Source organism: Molothrus ater, chromosome 10 (assembly GCF_012460135.2).
Source record: "Molothrus ater isolate BHLD 08-10-18 breed brown headed cowbird chromosome 10, BPBGC_Mater_1.1, whole genome shotgun sequence".
Lineage (NCBI taxonomy): Eukaryota > Metazoa > Chordata > Aves > Passeriformes > Icteridae > Molothrus > Molothrus ater.
Genome location: NC_050487.2, coordinates 9,976,323 through 9,998,181, shown reverse-complemented (window position 1 = coordinate 9,998,181; position 21,859 = coordinate 9,976,323). Strand labels below are relative to the sequence as shown.

The window sequence follows — 21,859 nt, the reverse complement described above, 5'->3', positions numbered from 1 at the left end:
ATTCTTGTCTACCCATTTTAGAACTTGCCTTAATGTGAATCAAAGCCTAAAAGTAATTTTTGAGGCAGGTAATAAGATAGATTTTTGCTTTACCTTATGAGTTTGGAAGTTGAGGAATATGCTGTTCCTTCCCATGTCTGCGTGAACATATTTCATCCTGGCAGTCTGTGGTTATGGAGAAATGCTCCTAGTGCTCTCTGCTTAACCCCTTTTCCCAAGACCACCTGTGGGAGACAGGAAAGGGGGAAACCAGAGGTCAGCCAAAGCAAGTGAAGTAAATTGCACTTTGAATAGGTACACCCCAAGAGAAAATTATGCCTCTAGGTCCTAGGAGCAAGAGGAAATAATTTTCAAAACCTGTGTCTAAATCAGACATATTGACTTGTCTTCATTCTCTTTTAAAGGGTGTTCCAGGTTACCCTGGTTTGCCAGGTGAACAGGTAGGAAATAACTTCTGAAGCTGTTAGTGAAATAATAATTTATACAAGTATTTGAAATGTTCCTTTTGTTTATTTGTTAACAAGTTTTTTAAAAGAGTTACTTGATTAAACTCTAATGTTAATATTTTCTGATCATGCTGAAACTGTGTACATTCTTTATCAATTAGGGAAATCCAGGGATTGGAGTGGATGGACAAAAGGGGGAGCCGGTGAGAAAACAAATGATATTAAATATATTCTTGCTATAGAGTTAGAAGAATACTAGAGTCTTGTTGAGTTCTCTGGAACCTATTCATTTGTGGCTTTGTGTCCTGCTAATCATTTTAGAACAGAAGAAGTTACTGAATCAATTAATTCTGAGCAGAAGGAATTCCTTCAGTGAGCTGCATTCAGGAATCAAGCACATTCTGAAGATTTTGAAAAGCAACCCTCAGTGTTAGTTAGCATTTCCATACATTCTGAACAGACACTGCCTAGGTTATCACAACAGTATTTGTGATTACTTAGTGACAGGGGCTGGACCAGATCAGTCCCTGAATCTCATCTCTTGCTAAGTGCAGAACAGATGTCAAGGAAAGGGTGCAAGAAGCACATAATAATAGTTCTTTGCCAGTCTCCTCCTATATTAGCATATTCAGGATATATAGAACCAATGTGGAATATTTGATATTTCTTCTATGAATTGGTCCAATCAGTTCTTAGAATTTGTGCAAGTGTCTAACATACACAACTTTCCACAACAAATCAATAATTTCATTTCACATTCACAAAGTCTTGTGCTCAAAGGCTTTGGTCTAGAACATGAGAGACTGTATGTACACATAAGAGATTTGACAGTCCTGTAACTACTATCTGACAGCAGATTTGGAGCAGGAGCCAGGCATTCTCATTTATTTCCTTAGCTGTAACATCATTTTTAATGAGTCAGGAGAATAGGAGATTAGATTGTCAACCTTACTCATCTGGGCAGATGGTAAAGAGGCTTACAGATCTCAGTGCAAACCTTTATCTGCAGGTAATTAATACATTTTCAGTGAGTACAGAAATATGTAGTGCTATGGTACAACAGGAAAACAAGCTCAGTGTCACTGAAATGCTGCATGGAACATCTCTGCTGTTGCTTTGGCTTCCACAGGGCGACATTGGACTGCCTGGGCCACCTGGGTCACCACTGTTAGTTGGACCTCCTGGAGCTCAGCTGTTCAAAGGACAAAAGGTGTTAATTTGTCATCATATTTAACAGTGCTCAACTTTGCAAGTACAATCCTGTGATGTAATTTTTGCAAGGATGGCATAAGATATACCTGTCTTTCTGTAAGAAACCACCAGCTGCAGCAGAATCCTGTGTTCAGCACCCTCCCTACAAGCTTTCAGGAGAGAACACCCCACGTGTACTTTAGCTCACGTTCTGGAGGGAAGACTGTCTTGATGCAGAAAGGAGATACTGCCCTTGCTTTAGTGTCCTTCAGTTTTTGTCATTAGCAAATCATGTTTCAGGCATCTTGGCAAATTTGGTTACCTTGCTATTGAATCCCTTTGTGGCTCTTCACTAATACTTTACTTATTTAATACAATATAAATTTTGCATATCACCAGCAACTGTATTCCAATCTACAGTTTTAAATTAACCCTAATCCTTCTAGGGTGCTCTTTTTAATATAGAAATTAAGTGTGATTTTGTTGTCAATTTTTATTGCAAGTTTTATCACAGAATAATGGAATTATTCGGGTTGGAAGAGTCCTTAAAGATCAGCTAATCCCAACCCCCTGCCACGGGCACCTTCCACTAGACCAGATTGCTCAAAAGCCTCATCCAAACTGGCCTTGAACATTTCCAAGAATGGGGCATCCGCAACTTTCCTGAACAACTTGTACTTCTTCAAGATCACACCTACCATAGCTACAGCTGAGTGATTTGGAACATTAGATTATTTGTAACCCATGTTTTCTTTAAACAAAAACTGTGTTACAGTGCCCTATATTGCTACAGAGTCCTCTGCACCCTCAAGTCTGATTTCCTCAAATACACAAATGAAAAGGTGAAGTTGGCATTGCCAGCTCCTTGCAGCCTCAACTTAGGGAACCAGTAGAACATGTTGGACCTTGGGCTTTGATCAAGCAAACAGCTGCTATACAGGTGTATGAAGAGAGGGAAAGGACCAAAAGAACCTCCATAAACTCCCCACGTTCCTGGGAAGTGGGACATTTGCTGCTCTACAACAACACAATCATGGCTATGTAAGCAGCCATTCAGACTGGGGCTGTGCTCAAAAGTGTAGATTTATGCTTATGAGTACTTGCATCAAACCAAGAGCAGCAAATTAAAAAAAGAACTACTGTCATGCACATTTGTAGGAACAAAGCCCTGACCTGTAGATCCTTGGAACTGAAAAGATACATAAATCTCCCTCCACAGTCCTTATGCTGGTTTGACAGCATTAACAGAAATAAAGATAAGTACATAAATGTTTTTCTTCCGTCTAGGACACATAAAGAAATACACCCAGTGCTTAAAAACATACTGTTTAACACTTCTAATTCAGAGTAGGACTTTAAAAAAGTTAAGCAGCACATAGGCATATCCTGCATATTAATATACACAAAAACTTTCCTTTTCTATGTAGGGCCAAAAAGGATTACCTGGGGTAACAGGATACAGAGGGCCACGTGGACCCAAAGTAAGTAATGGGACTTTTTTTTTCATGGTGCTGGCAAAGTCCTTGTGTGGTTATTATGTTAAACTTCTAAAGCACAGCATTTTTTGCTGTGAAATTTAATCACTGCCTAAATCAGTGTGAAAGCAAAAATATTTAAAACCCTTTGGAAAATCTTTCTGAGTCTGTTTTATACATACCTATTGAGTGTTGCCTGGTAGCAAAAAATCTGTGTTGTTGCCAGTTGTTCTGTTGACATAATGGATTAGAACTGTGGAGAAAATACAAGTACAGATTATTTTTCCTCAAGAAGAGAAACAGAGCTGATCTGAATGTGTTCTTAGTGGGGAATGATGTATATTCACCACAGAAGGTTGAAGGAAGACTTTAACTTAACGTTGTGGAGAACCCCAAGGGTAGAGAAGGCAGAGTCACCTGTTTGGAGAGAGGGTTGCTTTTTACTGTCTATTCTACATTGTCTTTTCTTTCTGTCAACATGATCAATTTAAACATTGAAGTGCCAGAAGGGGAAAATCCATAGACAGGAAGCTGTCAGATCTCAGAAAAAAAGAGGAAATTGGAGACAAAAGAATGACTCTAGTTTATGTTTAAAACTTATTCAGCTTTGTAGCAGAAGAGAAGAAATGAGAAGCATAAACATCACATTTCTGAGTTGTAAGTCTGGCACTTTTTCAGAAGCTCATTTTCCATCAATAAAGGACCACTGTTACTTGGCACTGGAAAAGAGAACAAAGCTAATCTTTTTCTTTACTATTTACATTGAAAAAGATGGGCTTTATATGCATGCTCCAGTACTAGTTGTCTATGTAGATGATAATACATGCACTTGTTAGTCATAAGCAGGAGCAGAGAAATCAACTGAAGCAGCTCAACAATGCCCAAAACTTTAGGAAAAATATATAAAAATTCAACAGCTGAAATAATATGAAGCTTAGAGAAGAGACCTGAGCAGGTTCCTCAAATAACTGGAGCTACTTAGGCACTGCTGGTGATGCTGTGTGAAGTCAGCCCCAGTGACTGAGCCTCACAAGTGAAACAAGATCCATCTATGTAATGTATACATCATTTAGTAAACATGCACAAAAATTAAAATGTATGGCACACTTCACTGATCTTGGTTAAAATAACTATTTTGACTGCTCTAGGGCATACTTGGGAGAGGAGAAAAAGGTGAAAAAGGCCTTCCTGGATTCCCTGGATTGCGGGTAAGAAAGTTGCACAATAAATTATATCATAAATTCACTATAATTAGGCAGTTCAAGTTTGCAATTTCAAGAAAGACTTTAAGGATTTTTTAAACTAATCTGTCATGCTTCCTGTATAGAATATTTAGGAGACTTGCCCTGGGATTTACCCTGTCTCAGACTTAAACATAAGCTCATACAGACTTTCCTTGGAAAGAAAGTAAATCTGTAGGGTTATCCTCTAAATATTTGGACCAGCACAAAGCTGCTCTGGAACAGTACAGTACTAACACAGTAATTTTAATGTTCTCCATACGTGTCGATGGCAGTTTTTCACTGCAACTTTACTTGTGCTGGATTTGCCTAACACTGCTGAAGTGCAGCAGCATTCCACTACTGTGCTTGATGCAATACGGTAAAAAAATTAAGTGAAAACTTGACTGGTTTGCTTTGGTCTATAGTTCTAATTCTTGTCCATTTCTCACAGAAACTATTTGTAAAAGCTTTTCAAAGGTTTTGGAAGCTATCCCAAGTAATATTTAGCAATGTAACATTAACTATCAGCAGTTCTGAATAGGTTTAATTTTAAATAAGTTTTTACTGTTGTAGCTTACAGTCTACTTGCTTTTATCAGGGTCATCCTGGTTCTTATGGACCTGCAGGTTCTCCTGGAATGAAGGTATGAAGGCAGAAAGTATAAGCAGTTCCCTGAACAGTGGGATCAATGAGATTTTGTTTTCTGTGGATTTGTGCAGATTTGGAATTTCCACATACTTCACAGATCAGATTGCATTCCTTCTTTTCTGTTCTACTACCTGTTGCCACAGAAGCTGCATGAACTCTGTGTCTTTGAATTTCTACCACTCTGAAATATGGCTGAAATTTCCTAATGGAATCTGAAGTTGCAAGGAGGAGGAAAAGTCAGTGGGACACACATACAGCATAATAGAAAAGTTATGCAGCATGTTAACTTAGTTTTCTATGGTGACATGGTTTGTGTAATTTTGTGGTGCATGCATGTTTTGTTCATGTTTCTGGCTTGAGAAATTCCAGTGATGCTAAGTCTGCTAAATTTTACTTATGAACTTACAAGATCTTACTGGAATAAAGAACAATAGATGTATGTATATAGATCTGTATCTTGCTCAACTCTAGTTAAGATAGTGATCATGCTGTTCTAAATCACATTACTGTATAAATATTTGCCTCTAGAGTTATGTTCCAGGTGACTGTTTTATCTGCAAAAATACTTTTCACTTTGTTTTTCACTCCTGCCTACCTAAAGACTTTGAGTACTGGCTGGATGAGTATATTAGAAAATCATAAAAAGAGAAGAGAGCTCATGTGCAGCTGCTTTCTATGCAATAGTTTAAGAGAATCATTCAGCAAGCAGCAAACCAATTTCAGCTGTATTAAGCAGACAGTCTATCAGAGACTGCTGGTATGTATTCCAGCTAATTCTGTGCCCCAGCTTCACTGAATCTGCTGAGCACTGTCTGAATAACCTGGCAATACAGGCTGTGAATTTTCCAACACAGGAGAGTCGGTGAAACACCACCTCCTGTACAAACCCAGTGAATTCTCTGGACACAATTATAACATGACAGTACTGTATAACTGGGTTTACTGGGTTTTACTCAATTAATTATGTCTTAACAGATTAATCAAATTGTGTTTATGTATTCCTTTCCAGGGTGAAACAGGATTTGCTGGTTTTCCTGGACAACCTGGCTATCCAGGCATTCAGGTAAAAAACGAGACATATTCACACCCCAATCCCCCTCTGTGCCAGTATTTCCTCCCAAATATACCCACGTATCAGGACATTTTCCTTTATACAGTCATAGTTTCTGTAAATGCTTACTGTTTTCATGATAGTTATAGTTATTCATCACCATGGTAGTAAACAGCAATGTAAGAAAACATTCCTAGCTGGTACAGGTGAGAGTGGAAATTCTATTTTTCATACCATAGGAATTGTTGATCCCAATAGTTATCTGTAAGTATATCAGGATAGCTACCTAATCCATGAATTGTAGTACTCTGCAAGGTATTCACAGCTGAGCTGCATTTCCCAGGGAGGTATGGGAGGTAAAGGAAGCTGCTATTTAGTTAATAGCATGATCCTATAAACGAGGATGAGAACTGGCCCCAAATGAGGTGGCAAGATTACATTCAGATGGACCTGTTTGCATGATGTACCAAAATCTCTTGGCATGTTTTCAGTCTGTTCACTTAAGTAATTGTTCCAAGATGTTTACCAGAATGGTAAGGAAATGGACTCCTTCACACCAGCTGTGTTTAAACATTTCCTACTTTGGCTCACTTAGATGACACTAACTTTTATTTTACAATACCTGCTGCTTTCCACTAGGGATTAGAAGTGTAGGTGTCACAGCCCAGGGCTAAGCAGTGAAACAGAAAAATATTTAAAGTGTGGAAGAGATGCTTAAAACAATGTCAGAAGATCCAGGTGTCAGTCTAGTGGTATTTCAGGACAGAAGTTTATGAATTTTCTTCTGCAGGCTGCAGAACAAATGAAATTCTGATTACTGAATCATGTTGTAATTCTGAGTAACACCAAAGACCTGAATGAAAGGAACTATTATATTTCCTAAAGCACACTCAGAAGAAAAAAGCAGTTCTGGATGCTACCCTAGAGGGAGCAAGGCAGCAGTGAGTCTAGACAGGGAGGAAGGCCTAAGGAGTCCTGGGATAGGGTCCAAGTGGTCTACAGTGTATGACCAAGAGGAGAAGAGAAATGCTGCAATGCAGAAGGTGGGTGACAGAATCATCAGTTGAGACACCAAGGTTGAAAAAGCTCATCAAAGTTATTATTGCAGTACAGAGGACAAAAACATTATTGCAGAAATAGTGATGCTAATGAACTTGGCTTAAATATTCTGGAATACAAAAGTCAGGGAATGTTTATTTTCTTCTGAAATAATTTTTTTGAAAACTGCATAAAAGCCAGTAGATTTTCTTCAAGAGATTTTCACAAAAATCACCTCTGTTATAAACTAAAGATGAAGACTGGAACATGCTCTACATAATCTGTGGTGACACAAAGAAGTAAACTGTGGCTGGTGCAAACTTGTCATAAGTAGTATACAGCTAAAAACACAGTAGAAACCACACAAATATAAAGCAACAGACAGCTTTTCAAAGCATGTTTACAAATGAGAAATGACAAAGACATAGAGTAAATAAGTAAAAGTACAATAAAAACATCTGGCTTAGTCACAGACTTACTTTCAAAGTTAGGAGAATGCTAGACCAGCTTCTTCAGCCCAGATTTTAATTATGTGGTCATACCCTGGGAGAAAAAATTTCCCACAGGTGTTACTTTTCATCTCCTTTGGCTGTTATCAACTTCACAACACAGTGATATAATTTAGATACTAATTAAACTGAAACATTGTATATCAGATTTAAGCAGAAAATTCATTGCAGTCCAATACTCCCAAAATCTAGAATCAAATCCTAAGTGTTTTGTTGTTAAAAAGTTTTCACCCTGATATACATATTGTTTTAATTCAGGGCCTCATTAACAGACTTGAGACAAGTCATTTTATAGACAGAATAGTGCATTCCTCAGACTCCATTGATTAGCCCACAGCCTGAGTCGCCATCAGTTAACACTACAAACAGTAAACAAAAACATGATTAATTGTTGGTAGGTTATGCCAGGGAAATGGTTGAAGTCCTGTAGTAATGAATCAGAAAGATGAAATTACAATTGCTAGTGCTCAGAGCAAAAGAAATCAAATCAATTATAGACACAACTTAATAAAAAAAGGGTAACTACTACAGATATGCAAAATCCTGAGTGATTGCACAGATGCTGTAGTTTTGATTGGAAAACCATTGGAGAAATCTGATTATTCCTGAAAGGAGCAGACCTATCCAGACTGCATCAACTGTTCAGCTGCCCTCACCAGCTGTTGCTTATGATCCACTAAAATTCACATGCACCAAAGGAACAAGAATATGATTATAACTTCTCCTGGGAATAGCCTGTCCTTGTGTAGATTTTTCTGAAACAAAGATATTCATAGAAAATCTAAGAAGCATTCAGATTTAAGGTGAATGTAACTCAGAAAAATACCCCAGTTGCACTGAAAGTACATTTCTTGTTTAAAAAATGCTAACTGTTGCTAAAAGCAGAGTGGACTTCAATGAATTGTTGCCATAGCTTTTGATGCCTAAGCCTGGATGCTGGCAACACAATTTTTTTTTTTAATAAAGTGTCAGCAAGTTGAGTTTCCTGAAGTTTTTGTGGGAAGAGAAAACAATATCAATCAACAAAATAATCTAAAGAGATCTATGCCATTGTGTAGGAGTGTACCAATGGTGAAAACACAGCCAATAGTCAGCTGCCAGCCAAAGAGGGTCATTAGCCCTAACAGCCTATAACCAGATTTTCAGAGACCACAACCAGAATTTATTACTTGAGATACCAAAACCAGACATGTTTGACATTGGCTCATTACTCTTCAGTTCTTTCTTGTGTTCTGGTTGTGTCATTTTAAAATCAGCATGAAAATGATATAAGACTTGGGCCAAATACATCCATTATACAAATCTTTATTTGTCATCATTAATTAATTTTGAAGCTCAAAATCCTTTCTAAATTTATCAGAGGAGGAAAATACTAGTTTTTCTTTCCTGCTACACAGAAGGCTCTTCTGTGTCATTAGGAAAGACAAACTTATGTTCCTGTTTAAAAGAACCAAAGATGACACAAGGATATTTTTTCATTCTGCAAGATACAGTCAAAGGAAACAGGCCAGAGATCAAGAGGGCAGCAGTCAGTGACAGAACTACTGCAGAGATAGCATTAAAAAAAAAAAAAAAAAAAAAAGGCTAAGAGGCATAGAGGCCTTGTTTTCACTTGTGTAAGAATGGGTATCCAGTTGTCCTTGACTGTGTCCTAAAAGGCCCTGGAGTCCAGTCTGGGAATGCAGCCTCACTCCACAGTTCCCACATTGACATTCTTGTTTTCTTAGTTCCCATTTGCTGAAAAAGGAGAGCTGATTTCTAATCTACAAAGCAAAAGGTTTAATACAATTTGCCACACAAAAGACTTCCCTAAAGTCCACTTCACTTGCAATTCTGAGTAGCAAAATCCAAGTTAATCTAGAAAACCTCAAAGCAGAAGTGATTTTCCTCACCATTAGTAAACACTTTCATGTTTCCCTAATGCAGATGTTTTAAACTTTTTGTAAGAGCTTTGAGTATCTCTTACCATTGATAATAGCTGTTAGACAGTGAAACTTTCTTTATGCTTACCTGTCATAGAAGTAATATCCTAATCATGATATAGAATTTCTGTAATTTTTAATTACAGATTGGTTGTTAAATCAAAATTTTTCAATTAAATGGATACTGATTTACTGTAGTTGAGTCATATTTACAATAAATGAATGAAATCAAATAGAGCAGTCACATTTTCTGAAGAGTCAGATATGTGTGATGGCTATATTACTGTTCAGCCACTGGTATCCTGAAAGATAATGATTATTTCAAATTTTTTTGCTTGGTTTTAAATGCTGCAGTGTCAAAATCAAGTTTCCTGCGCCTTGTGTGTCACATCCTTACCTCTCCACTGTTGAAATATTCCATATATTTGTATATTAAAAAAAATTATTGTTGGACTCTTACAGGGGGATCCAGGAGAAAAAGGGCCCCCAGGTCCTCCTGGAGCTGTTGGAACTCCACCGCTTCCTATAAAAGGTTATATCTATTTTTGACTAGTCTTTGTGCTGTATAAAGGGCAGGACCTGTTTTGCTAAGGTGTGTGAAAGGGGTTACTAGGGGTGCAGGGGACAGAACCCTAAAATACTGCCAGTGGCCACAGGCCACCCCCCTGCTTGTGGGTTCAGCCACCTTTTGTGTTTGTTTGTCTTGCTGATCTTCCTGGAACTACATTAAACATACATATGTCACATTAAATGTCAGCTTGTGAGAAAGATCTTTGTGCATACAGTCACAACTAGATCTGAAGGATTCTCTTGTTCTTGGACCTAAGCATAGCTACAAAAAAAATCCATGAAAAATAAGCCCGTGCTGGTTAATGGACAGCAGATAAGAACACCTGCCTTCCCATTTAGGATTCCTGTTTTCAGTATTGCCACAACACACAGATTTTAGACTACACTCAAGCTTCCTATTTGCAGGGGGAAAATCCTGGGACTAGTACTCCCAACAGAATACCTGTCAATTTATTACAGGCTGGGTTTTAATGTCCCAGCTCCCTTTATACCCATATTACTCATCTAATGGGTGAAAAAATGTGTGGAAATTCTTATTTCATAGCAGGAAGCAGTGGGGAACAGACAGGTCTGCTGCCTGCAAGGTTGTACTTTTGCATCTAATACTTGAAGAGTTTGTCTTGTGAGAATATTTCAACAGAGAGCTCATCATAAATTGTATTGCTAGTACAGCACTAGAAATTTCTTGTGATCACAGAAGTAAGTTACTACAAAACCCCCGTTCAGCAGAACCTCCCCATTAGATAGGGGTCTTATCCTAAAATAAATTAAATTTTTTCCACAGACTACCATGGTTTCCAGCCCATACAACAAACAACCCCATGCTTAATATTTCAAGTAACATTCAGTTATGTACATGGTGTGTGAGTGGATACAATCTTCAGAGAAAGAGGCCTTTAGAACAATAGAGAACAGAACTACTGCCAATATTTTATTTTTCCAATTTAATGAAGCTGTGTGCATCTGATTCAGATTTTCTTTATCACTATGCAATTGCAAGTTTAAATTTTATTATTTGTAGCAATTTTGAAAATATACTTTTAAAAATCTGAATAATTTCAACTGAGGTGATCCTGCAATTATGTCCCTGTGTGTACTGCCAAAGCACATAACACAAAATCCATATTTATTTTAAATGCTACATGTGTTTATTTTAGCTGAACATTTCTCTCAGCATTTTGTAATACATAGCACAAAGATACTTCTACAAAGCGATAAAGAGTTAAAAATGTGCTTGTGAAATGGGCTGGAATCCATAGAAAACTTACCAAATCCTCCCACCTTAAAATTAAATTGTTACACATTTTAAAATGTTTCATAAGTTATTTTACTCTTGTGTAGTTTCCAAATTAAAATTTTGGTTTCAGCTTAATTTAGATTTAACCTGTCAATTCCAAGGTGTTCAACTCACATGTTTCTGTAATTCTCTGTAGGTCCACGAGGAGATCCTGGATTTCCAGGTCCTGTTGGTGAAATGGGGTCAGTTGGACCAATTGGTCCTTCAGGCCTTCTAGGAAGACCAGGATATGATGGAACAAGTAAGAGAAGTAGAGGATAAATGTGAACTGTACACCAGAAGGAAAGAAAGCAGCTGAAAGAAAACTGCTCTTTGGTCTTTCTTGATGCATCGAAGACTGTTCAGTAAAAATATTAACTCAGCCCTTAATAGCCAGAAAAAGAAACAAAATTATCAAAATTAACAAAAGTAGAACATTAGGAATGACTAGAAAAGGAACAGAAGACAAAGGAGAATACTACGATGGTAAATCCACGGTATAACTGTGTCTGGAGTGCTGTGCTTAAAATGTCTGCTCTCCATCCCAAAAAGATATAAAGGGATGTGCTGAGGATGGCTTTGCTCTGTATGAGGAGCTGGAGTCACTGGGATGTCTGCAAAAGAGATAATGGAGGGAAGGAGGAAAAGAAGCATTTGAAGGTCTACAGCAGGAACCTCTTTTCTTGTGGATCGTGAAAAACCTAAGGATTTGGATTCAAGCATTAGTTATATAGAAGCTATTCTTCAGGGCAGTCCTGAATGGTCTGGAGTTTCCTCCTTGATATCTCACATTCATGTTGTGTGGGTGTTTACCTTTCTTTTTTTTCAGGTCTTCCTGGCCTGCCAGGAGTAAGTGGGGCACCAGGACCTCAAGGCTTTCAAGGGGACCCTGGTTTGCCTGGAACAGGTGAATCAATCCCAGGAAGACCAGGATTTCCTGGACCACCCGGCCTACCAGGGCAGCCAGGAAGACAAGGCTTACCTGGACTACCCAGTAGGTTCAACAGCAATTCATATAACAAGAATAGAATTCTGCAGATTAATAGATCCATTGCTTTTGTTGGTACTACAAATACAGAGAAGTGAAAAGTGCATTTTCACAGCTATTTCAAAGTTTTCATGGGATGTTGAAACTATATTTGTCCTATTAGCTTTTGATCAGTGAGATTTCAAGATTTTCATAGTTTTCTGGGTGATTTAAACCCACAAAAGTAACACACATATTAAAATTAAACTTCAAAAGCGCTTTGGTCCAATAGACTATTTTTTAACTGTTCAAGTTAAAATACTGAGGAGGAAACCCAAATCTGCATCCTTTAGAAAAGAAAAAAGTAAAGTTTTAAGTAGAAAAAATAACAGTAGCAATGAGAAGCAATGTGTCAACATGAATTCTAGCCATACAGTCTGTTGCAGTATAATCTATAAGCAACAACCTGTAAAGCATTTAATAAATCTCTAACTTCTTATGTGAGAATAACAAGAGAAGGGAGAGGAGGACATATGACCTAAGCTGGGGAAACAGTAAACCTGACTTATACTGGCTGGAAATTTTGTTTTTTCAAAGGTGTAATCTGTACTGACAGAGGGATCCCTGGAGAACCTGGACCAAAAGGTCAGATTGGCCTTCCAGGAAGAAAAGGGGCAAAGGGAGAGAAGGGTAAGTTGGCCTGGGTAACAATTTGAGTATGAAACCTTTGCCAGGAGTGTCAAATCTAAATGTGCAAGAAGTTCATGGCAACTTGGAGGTTGAGGCCCATCAAAGTACAGAGTTACTGTTGGCATTGGGGCTTCTGAGTCAGCTGAGTCCTGTTAGTGCAGTTACTCAGCACTGTAAAGGGAGACTGATAATCCTCTCCAGGTGAGATAACATGAGATAAAATGGTCTAAATGTGCTGCACTACTCACACAGAAAAGAAAAAGCTCAGCATTATTTTTTGTGTAGTAATTTTTCAGCTGTTTTAATGTAATTTTGACACTTTCATGTAGGAAGTCAAGGCCTCTGCTCATGTGGTGCTGGTCCTCCTGGTGCCCGTGGTGTGCAAGGACCTGCAGGTACTCCAGGAAGGAAAGGACAAATGGGATCCCCTGGAAGACACGGAGAAAAGGGCGACCCAGGCTTATCTGGTGCAGTGGGATCACCAGGGCTTCCTGTGAGTGCTTCTCATGAGCTTCAGTAAACAACATCAACCTCTCAACTCAGCAGGCATTTAAGCAGAATGGTGGAGAAAGTGCCCTGAAAAATTATCTGGAACTTTTATCTACTTTAGCTTATTACACTCTAGTGAAAAAAGCCTTTACTTTTGGAGTAGACTTACTTTCTTTAATGTGCTTCATATAGTTTATCTTAGTCCCCAGAGTGAGCAGTAATTCAAAATATCACTTAATCCAACTGATTTAGGAATACCGTATATGATAATTTATTGGTCTTGCTGTGATTTTGATCTACTACTTCTGGTCTGACATATGGAATGTATATCCAGGATGCTGCCTGCCAAAATAATGCCAAATAGAAGGTTTTTTTAATACACTTTCTTGTGTGTGAGAGGTTTTTCTTTGAAAATATAGGTAGATATGCCCTGATTTATAACCGTTGCATTATGGTTGGGTTTTTGGGTTGTTTTGAGGGGCAAGTTTAGAGGGTTTTGTGCCTTTTTTTGTTTTTCTTGGTTGGTTTTTGTTTTATGAGATTTGGGTTTGTTTTAATAGCAGAACTGTTTGGTCACATAAGGAATTGATTAAAAGTTTCCAGAACATGTTCTTTCAAAAGAAAAAAAAGCAAACAAATCCATTGTGAGTCTGAGAGAAGGAGGTGGAAGGGCTCTCATTGAAGTTCCAATTGTTTCATTGGAAGATTTACATTTGCTCTCTTTTTTTTTTTTTTCTTAAAACCCTATTACCTGAGTGGTGTATGTGAGATTCTGCTGCTTTTGTTCCTTTTGAGAGTATATTTTAGCCCTTGTGGCTCTGAAGTAAGGCTTGAAGCCTTGTCCTGAATTTTGCTGTTCTTAGGTTACAAGTACAAAGTAATCACTTTGGAAGGAAATAATTCACTTCAGTACAGAACTGCTTTGGTCTAATGAACCATTTTTCTCCATTTTTCTGCTCTCTTTTCTTCCCAAATATTTCATTTTCTTTTCAGACACTAATAACTTATCACTGCCTATTGAAGATCTAGACATTGTAACAGATAGTCACTTCTAGTTTCAGATACACATTTTTCAGAAGTCTGCTGCCTGATTTAAAATTGTCAATCACATTATAAACTGGTTTTGCTCCACCTATTTTTAAGGGAAAAATTTTGAGTAGCAGAGGAAGCTGCCTAAATAATACCCCAGTTTTTGTACCTTGGTGGCCTTTTACTTCTGTGTAAATTTCACAGGGTTGTCTTGATCCATATATACTGTTGCAAGATCAGACCTTGACCAAAGATGATACTAATAGTACACCCTGCTTGGACATCTGAAAACAAAAATCAGCATAAAAATATAGAAAAGTATTTATTTTTCCCTCTAAACCTGTCAAGCCATATATCCATCTAAGAATATAATGTACCTAACTAGATGAAATTTTCTATTGTTGGCTTTGTGAGTTCTCTCTCAAAAAAAAAGCATCACTTACTTCCTGCTGTGTTCACTTCTGGGAGCACAGCCTCATCCAGCAGTCACCACCTTCCAGAGACTCCCTTCCTCAGTGGGTTATGGGTTGAAGTCTGCAGTGGAAAGAGATAATGAATCATTTGATATTACATTTGCAGTCCCTCATCTGTGCAGCTGTGGGCCCAATGCTCTGGCATTACAATTTCTTTCAGTTGTTGTAGTGGTTTTGGTTTTCCAATTTGAGATTTCTCGGGGTTTGTTCATTTTTAACATGTGTGTGCACGGAGGCATGTTCAGCTTTCTAGTGTTTTAGCAAAGTGTCAATATTCAAAATGAGTCACTGATTGGTGCTACTAGGCACGGAGGAAGCTCTCAGCAGCTCCTCTAAGAAAATCATTTTGTTGGTGGCTTCTTCCCTCCTCACCAAACATCAATTAATGCAAAAGCAGCACAGTTGTGTATTTGTGTACATGGCAGAGCCTGAAAAGACCACGTGCCATTCACACTCCTATTTCTGACCATCAAAAGAGACCAGTGCATCCTTTTGGTTACTTTAATTGGTCTTTTTTAGGGAAACCATGCAAGAGATAGATATCTAATTTTCCCTTCAATTCCCACTTTGATTCCTTGCTGGAGATAACTGACAACTCTTTTCTTTGTCAATAAGGGGACTCCTGGTTCTGCTGGACAGCATGGGGAAAAAGGAGAGAAGGGTGATCCAGGAAGAGTTAGAATAAAAGGTAAACACACATTTTACTGTTAACCTTTTTATTTTCCTATACAATATCTAGGCAATAGTGTAAGCAAAACATTAATTTACTCTTTACTAAATCCATTAGCTCAGTAAGTTACTGAAACCTAGAGGGAATATATATCCAAACTGCTCTCTTGGTACCATCTCTTCTTGCTAAACACAAGATCAACAGAGTGTTTTATGGTTTTTTTCTCTAGAGTTGAGCCATAAAACAGTTTAAGCATCATGTTATCAATGCAAACAAATGACTTCTCATGTCATGCATTTGATAATTAGGGTCTTCCAGAGGTCTGTACAAAGACTAAGCAGAATACAAATACTGTGAAATAATGAAGAAATATTATTGAACAGAAGCTACCTCCTGAACTGTCATATACCAATATCATAGCTGTTATCTCATATTAGGCCACCAACATCCTTCTTAGGAAAACCTCAGTCTCATTACTATTCAGATTCCTCTCCTATTTCTAAAAATTACTCTTGACCAGCCATTGAAGAGAAACAATAGGCCACCAGTTGCACAACTGGAATTCTTGTAATTAAATAGATCAAAACCTCTCTACAGTTATGGTTATGATTTGCAAAAGCAAAAAAAAAAAAGAGAACAATAAACTACAGCAATCTGATGGCAAAGCCTAGTTAGAAAGGCTAAAATAGTTATTCACAGAAGACTGTCCTTATTGTTTATAAAAAGTTAGCTTAGCTTTGGATGCCTGTGGGTTTTTTTACAGATGTTGGAACAGGGGAAAACATTTGCTTTTATTTGCAAAGGATTTCTTGACACAGCAGAATGAATCTTTGTGTTAGAATAGTTTTACTGTCCTTGATGCAAAAGTTACTTTCTCATAAATATTGGTGCAAGAAAATCTGTGGGGGAAAAAACCAAAAACCTTTGGGGAATATTGATGCAAATATTCTGTTGTATCATATAGCACTGCTATATCCTGACTTCACTGAAATCAAGAATAAATCTGTGATGTGTTTCAATAGTGAAATATTTTAACTCTATATATAGCACAGACAAAAGCCACATTCCTGTGGTGCCTGTGAACATCTCTTTTACAGAGAGACCAAGGTGTTCCATCAGGTATCCAACTACAAACTGCCTTCCTGAGCCTAAAATGCCTTGTTAAGGAATGTGAATTCAAGGACTGAGAATTATCATGAAGATAGAATCAACAGTTACCCAGAATTTCTTTAAGCAAAAATACCTCATCCCCCTAAAATTACGCAAATATTATTTTTTTCCCCAAAAAATATTTTAAGGATTAAAAGGTGAAAGAGGACCTACTGGGCTTCCAGGATTTCCAGGCCAAAGAGGTCCTGATGGCAGAGATGGGGAACTAGGATTGCCAGGGGAAAAAGGAGCTGAGGTATGTTTGACTTCCCCAGACTTTTTCCATTTCAAGTGACACATTATCTTATGAAAGGTTATGAAAGCTTTTATGTACTAAAAAATTAGTTTCTTGTAAGCATTACTGTTTATTTTGGTACTCCTGATGATAATCTCTGCATATACTGTGTGCCAATATTACAGGGTCAGAAAACAAAAAATACACAAACCCCTTTGTTCCTATTGTCTTTGAATATTTAAAAATACTAATTTCATCCATGTAGTCTCTCCATTATGAAAGTATTTCTCCAGATAATTCTCTAGCTTGGTTTTTCATATTCAAAGAAAGGAGAGAAATTAGCTCTTGTTACTTACTGAGAATTTATATTTCAGGGCGATTCTGGAGTAGCAATTCCGGGTGACAAAGGATCCCCTGGGCTCCCGGGACCTCCTGGGGTAAAAGGCCAGATGGGATTGCCTGGCTTGGGGCTTCCTGGGTCTCCAGGAGCCAGAGGTAGCCCTGGAGACTCTGGTGATATGGGTAATGTTGGGCCACCTGGTCCAAAAGGCCAGAAAGGTAATTTTGAATGTTTATGTTAAGAATGAAATAGCAAAATACATGTTTGGATGTTTGGTAGCATCCATCATGGTTTAATATGTATTATATATTATAGTGCTATTCATTTAGAGTGAAAATAATATTAATCTATAGGAAAATACAATTTATACTTACAGCTTGGCCTGGTTTTCTTGGTTATAAAAATGCTTGGCAAAAAAAAATCTACACTGATAGCTGTAGATAGAATTTAAAAGAAAATATTATTTCTTTCTTGCAATAGAGAGTACTGTAAAACAAATTGCCATGACAATTAAAAAAAATTAACTTTTTTTATAAAAAACCTTAAAATTTTGTATAAAAAATACAACTGTTTCAACAGCAATTTGAAATATCACCAGTGTTTCATAGGAAGTATCAAGAAAAATATATTTTAAGATTCCCCATCAAGACTTCAGTAATATGGAAATAACATGTGCAAAAACAGTCACTGCACATTTGCACATGTGGTTGGGTAGTTCCCCAGAAATATTACAGTAAGTGTTCAGACTCCAGTTAATCTAAAGTCAAATAGGCCAGTTTCTTCTCCCTCTTGCTTCAGGTGAAACTGTCTGCATTACATCACCATATCCTGGAAATCCAGGTCCCCCAGGTTTTAAAGGTGTTCAAGGTATGTTTATGCATTGAATAATTTTTGATTTATACTGAAATGGAGTTTTAAGTTGCTAATTAAACAAAAGAGGCTATCCTAAAAAGCTACACTATTCTAGTTTTTCAACAAAATATGTGTTTCAAAATGTAAAACTGCAAATACACGGGAATGTAGTCTCTAATAGAATCAAGAGCCAGACAGCTGCCATTTGCACCATCAGAAGGCAGCCTCCATGGAAATAATTAAATCAAGGTAGCTTCAAACTCTGTCCTGCCTCAAAGAAAATGCATGAGAGAGTCAGTAAAATATGGCTGGAATTGGGTAAGGCCTAGAGTATGTACATCTCCATACCAGGAGAAAGAGATGTGCAAGGCAAAGATATGCTCCAAGTCTGTAATTTCTAAAACTGTATTGCTCATGGCAACTTGCAATTGAGCCCTAAAATCTCAATACTTATCATCATTACTTCAACTTATTCAATTTAAATTCAAAGAACTCACCCAGGAACTGGCAAAGTGTTGCTCGTGATTGCCTCTGAGACATTTGAAATTTCCAAGCAAATGAGAAGAAATGGAGAGAGTGAATGTTCAAGCTGTGTAATCAGCTCCCTGACATCAGTGGGAACAAAAATTTATACAGACATGAGTGTACTGAGCTCATCTGCACCATTCCAGAAGCAGGACACAGCACAGAAGAGAATAAGAACTTGAGCTGACATCTGTCATTCACTAGGTTAATACTGTTTCATGACCACATGAAAATTTGTAGGAAATATTTTTTTCCTAATTAACACTGGTGATTTGCAGTCTGCTGTTAATGGAATAGGGAACATGTTCATTTAGAAAAACAGCAACCATGGATTTGTTTCTGACTTGGGCAGTGGCTCTTGCCCAAAGTGTTAGAAGCAGATGAAATCAGCTGGTTTTCAAAGTATATGAATTTGCATGGAATAAAGATAAAATCCTTAGATCACACATTTTAGTGCTCTGACAGCCTTTTTATGTATTTCATTTTGATTTTCAGGACAAAAAGGTTTAAAAGGACTCCCTGGGTATCCTGGACCAAATGGCTTTGATGGGCAAAAAGGCCATCAAGGAAGGCCAGGAGCAGGAATCCCTGGGCCAGAAGGTGAATTGTGCCTTCCCTAATTTGGGAGAGCTGCTGGGCAAGTTGTAATGCAGGGAGAGGTAGGGTGGGGTAAAGCAGAATTGAATTGAAATGAATAGCTCAGTGTCCAGAGAGCACTGAACCAGACAAGAATGACAGTACTCAAGACAAACGCTGCCCCAAAGAAAACTCCTGTCACTTCCCACAGGAATTACCTCCTTCAATCCTCATGTATCATTAGCTATAAATAAGAAACATGAAATTTAATTTGTGATGTTATTTTTCTTTGCAAGGTCACAATTTAAATCTGGCTAAATTTGGACTACATTATTCCACATTTGGGAGGGGTGGGGAAACAAAACAAAAAACCTTGAACAACTCTTGAATTAAGTTCTATTTGAATTTAAAAATCATATCAACAGGCTTTCGAGGCACAGCTGGTGATCCTGGTGATGAAGGTGAAAGAGGATCTACAATTGATGGCAAAAATGGCCTTCCAGGTCCACCTGGCACAGATGGTCAGAAAGGTCTTCCAGGTGACACCACATATGGCCCTCCAGGAATCCCAGGCACCAGGGGACTGCCAGGACCCCCTGGTGCACGGGGAGCAAGGGGTAATCCAGGCATTCCTGGACTTCAAGGTACGAGCCGGCTTCTGTGAAACACTTCTACATGTTCAAAGGACAATATCTGAGCAAAGGTGCTCCTGCTTCAGAGAAAACTTTCTCTCATTCAGATCCATAATGGTGACTGTTAACATTGCTCCCTGTTTTTACATTTGCATTTTGCTGTTTGCTGCAGTGGTGTCTCCACAGCACCACGTCCTTCCCACCCCATAGAGGACATCGCTGTTTCCTTTTACAGGTGTTCCTTTTGCCTGGCCCTAAGCAGATACACCCATCCTTCAGTGCAGGGAGCACCTACAGAACTGAGCCAGTGCTGTGCACCTGGTGCAGGCCAGTGAGCTAGTCCCATTCTGCTCCTACACATCAGAAACTCTCTTCTGTACCTATAGATGAGGGTTGAATTTGTATTTGCTCCATAAAGAAAGAAGTTCTCCACAACAGCCAATTCTAAATTGCAGAAAAGCATCACTTTTCACAAACTATGCAAAAACTAGAGGATAAATAAGATACTATAGTAACCTAACATGTACATTTCAAAATTAAAACTAGGAATTTTGAGGGACAGTGAGAAATGGAACTAACAATTTTTTTTTCCAGGACAACCTGGTACCCCAGGATTTCCAGGTGCCAAAGGTTTTAGAGGCCCAGAAGGTGATGTAGGAGCACCAGGCTGTCCGGGCTTCCCTGGCTCACCATGTGTCCCAGGCTTACCAGGACCACCTGGACTCAGAGGTGTCACAGGCCTGCCAGGACCTCAAGGTACACAACAGCCAGCATTTTGCCTCACAGCTCTAAGCTTTGCACATATTTTCTGCCAGATTTCATCACATGATTTTTGTGGCTGGCATGACAAATATTGCCATAGGGGCTGCTCATTACTGGGGGTGTATATTATGTTTTGCACAGCTCTTTAAACTCAGGAAACGTAGACTGTGCATCTCAGGTGTATCCCAACTTCCCTTCCCATGCTGTTCCTTAACTGGCCAAATCACAGTGAGTTCACTATTAGTAATAAACAAAGAGTTGTCTCATATCTGTTGTCCTGAGTAACTTAACTGAGCTCCTGTCACTGCTGTGATGCTTTTATCTTCCTAATTCTTCAATAGAAGTGTTATTTAGGAAGAGCTAGGAGAGACATCTATCAAAAGTATTTACCTATTAGTAGGGATTTTTCACAGTGCTCTTCTATTGTCTGTCACTAAAGAAATACGAGAAAACAAACATTCCAATTGAAAAATATAGGCAGGGCAAGAACTCCAACATAGTAAAAAAAAGGTTTCAACTTTGCCATGTTTGACGATTTTCAAATTTATAACAAATCTATCACTTTCTACTTTTTATATGCAATTGTGTAACTTTTGCCTGCCTTTACATACATAGATTGAAGTTCTCTTTCTCAGGCTTACCAGGCTTTAAAGGTCAGAGGGGAGACAGGGGCCTGGCTGGGCCCCCTGGAATCAAAGGTCTCAAAGGCTCTCTGGGCTCACGAGGTCTCCCAGGTCCTCCAGGCTCACGAGGTCCACCAGGACTTCCAGGAAATAGAGGACCTGTTGGCTTCCCAGGAGAAACAGGTATGTTACATATCCTGCAGACCACATCTCCCATAAGTTCTCTTGTAGAGGGAGCCCTTTTTACTGATGTTAAGATTAGCAAGTACTTTGCACCCACCTCCCTTTCCAACTTCAAGGATAAGACTGCAGCAGGGTAGAGTCAATCCCATAGAAGCATCCCTTGTTCTTTCTCATATGATAAAAACAAAGGGATGAATATAGTTTGATGCATCTTGGTGCATCTGGTGCTTCAGTTGTTTTACAACACTGACATACTTCTATATATTATTTCCTGACTATTTGTAATAGGTTGTAATATGCTATAAGAGGAATACA

General features: G+C 38.3%; 1 protein-coding gene and 1 long non-coding RNA gene across 2 annotated transcripts in view; one reads left to right on the top strand and one right to left on the bottom strand.

Annotated features, from left to right (window-relative positions):
* Positions 1–21,859, top strand: part of COL4A4 (collagen type IV alpha 4 chain) — a 65,008-nt gene that overhangs the window by 21,966 nt on the left and 21,183 nt on the right. Inside the window, exons 11-30 of the mRNA XM_054515974.1 lie at positions 405–440; positions 608–649; positions 1,576–1,656; positions 3,065–3,118; positions 4,261–4,320; positions 4,934–4,978; positions 5,993–6,046; positions 9,966–10,035; positions 11,507–11,611; positions 12,179–12,343; positions 12,914–13,006; positions 13,336–13,499; positions 15,613–15,685; positions 16,966–17,072; positions 17,426–17,609; positions 18,190–18,258; positions 19,264–19,368; positions 19,770–19,988; positions 20,571–20,732; positions 21,374–21,544. Coding sequence (XP_054371949.1) covers positions 405–440; positions 608–649; positions 1,576–1,656; positions 3,065–3,118; positions 4,261–4,320; positions 4,934–4,978; positions 5,993–6,046; positions 9,966–10,035; positions 11,507–11,611; positions 12,179–12,343; positions 12,914–13,006; positions 13,336–13,499; positions 15,613–15,685; positions 16,966–17,072; positions 17,426–17,609; positions 18,190–18,258; positions 19,264–19,368; positions 19,770–19,988; positions 20,571–20,732; positions 21,374–21,544 — 2,059 coding nt within the window. The remainder of the gene's footprint in view (positions 1–404; positions 441–607; positions 650–1,575; positions 1,657–3,064; positions 3,119–4,260; positions 4,321–4,933; positions 4,979–5,992; positions 6,047–9,965; positions 10,036–11,506; positions 11,612–12,178; positions 12,344–12,913; positions 13,007–13,335; positions 13,500–15,612; positions 15,686–16,965; positions 17,073–17,425; positions 17,610–18,189; positions 18,259–19,263; positions 19,369–19,769; positions 19,989–20,570; positions 20,733–21,373; positions 21,545–21,859) is intronic.
* LOC118690089 (uncharacterized) lies at positions 138–15,028 on the bottom strand. Its single transcript, XR_004980738.1, has 3 exons — positions 14,968–15,028; positions 3,295–3,365; positions 138–224 (listed from the first exon to the last, which is right to left on the bottom strand). It is a non-coding gene; the product is annotated as an uncharacterized LOC118690089 (long non-coding RNA).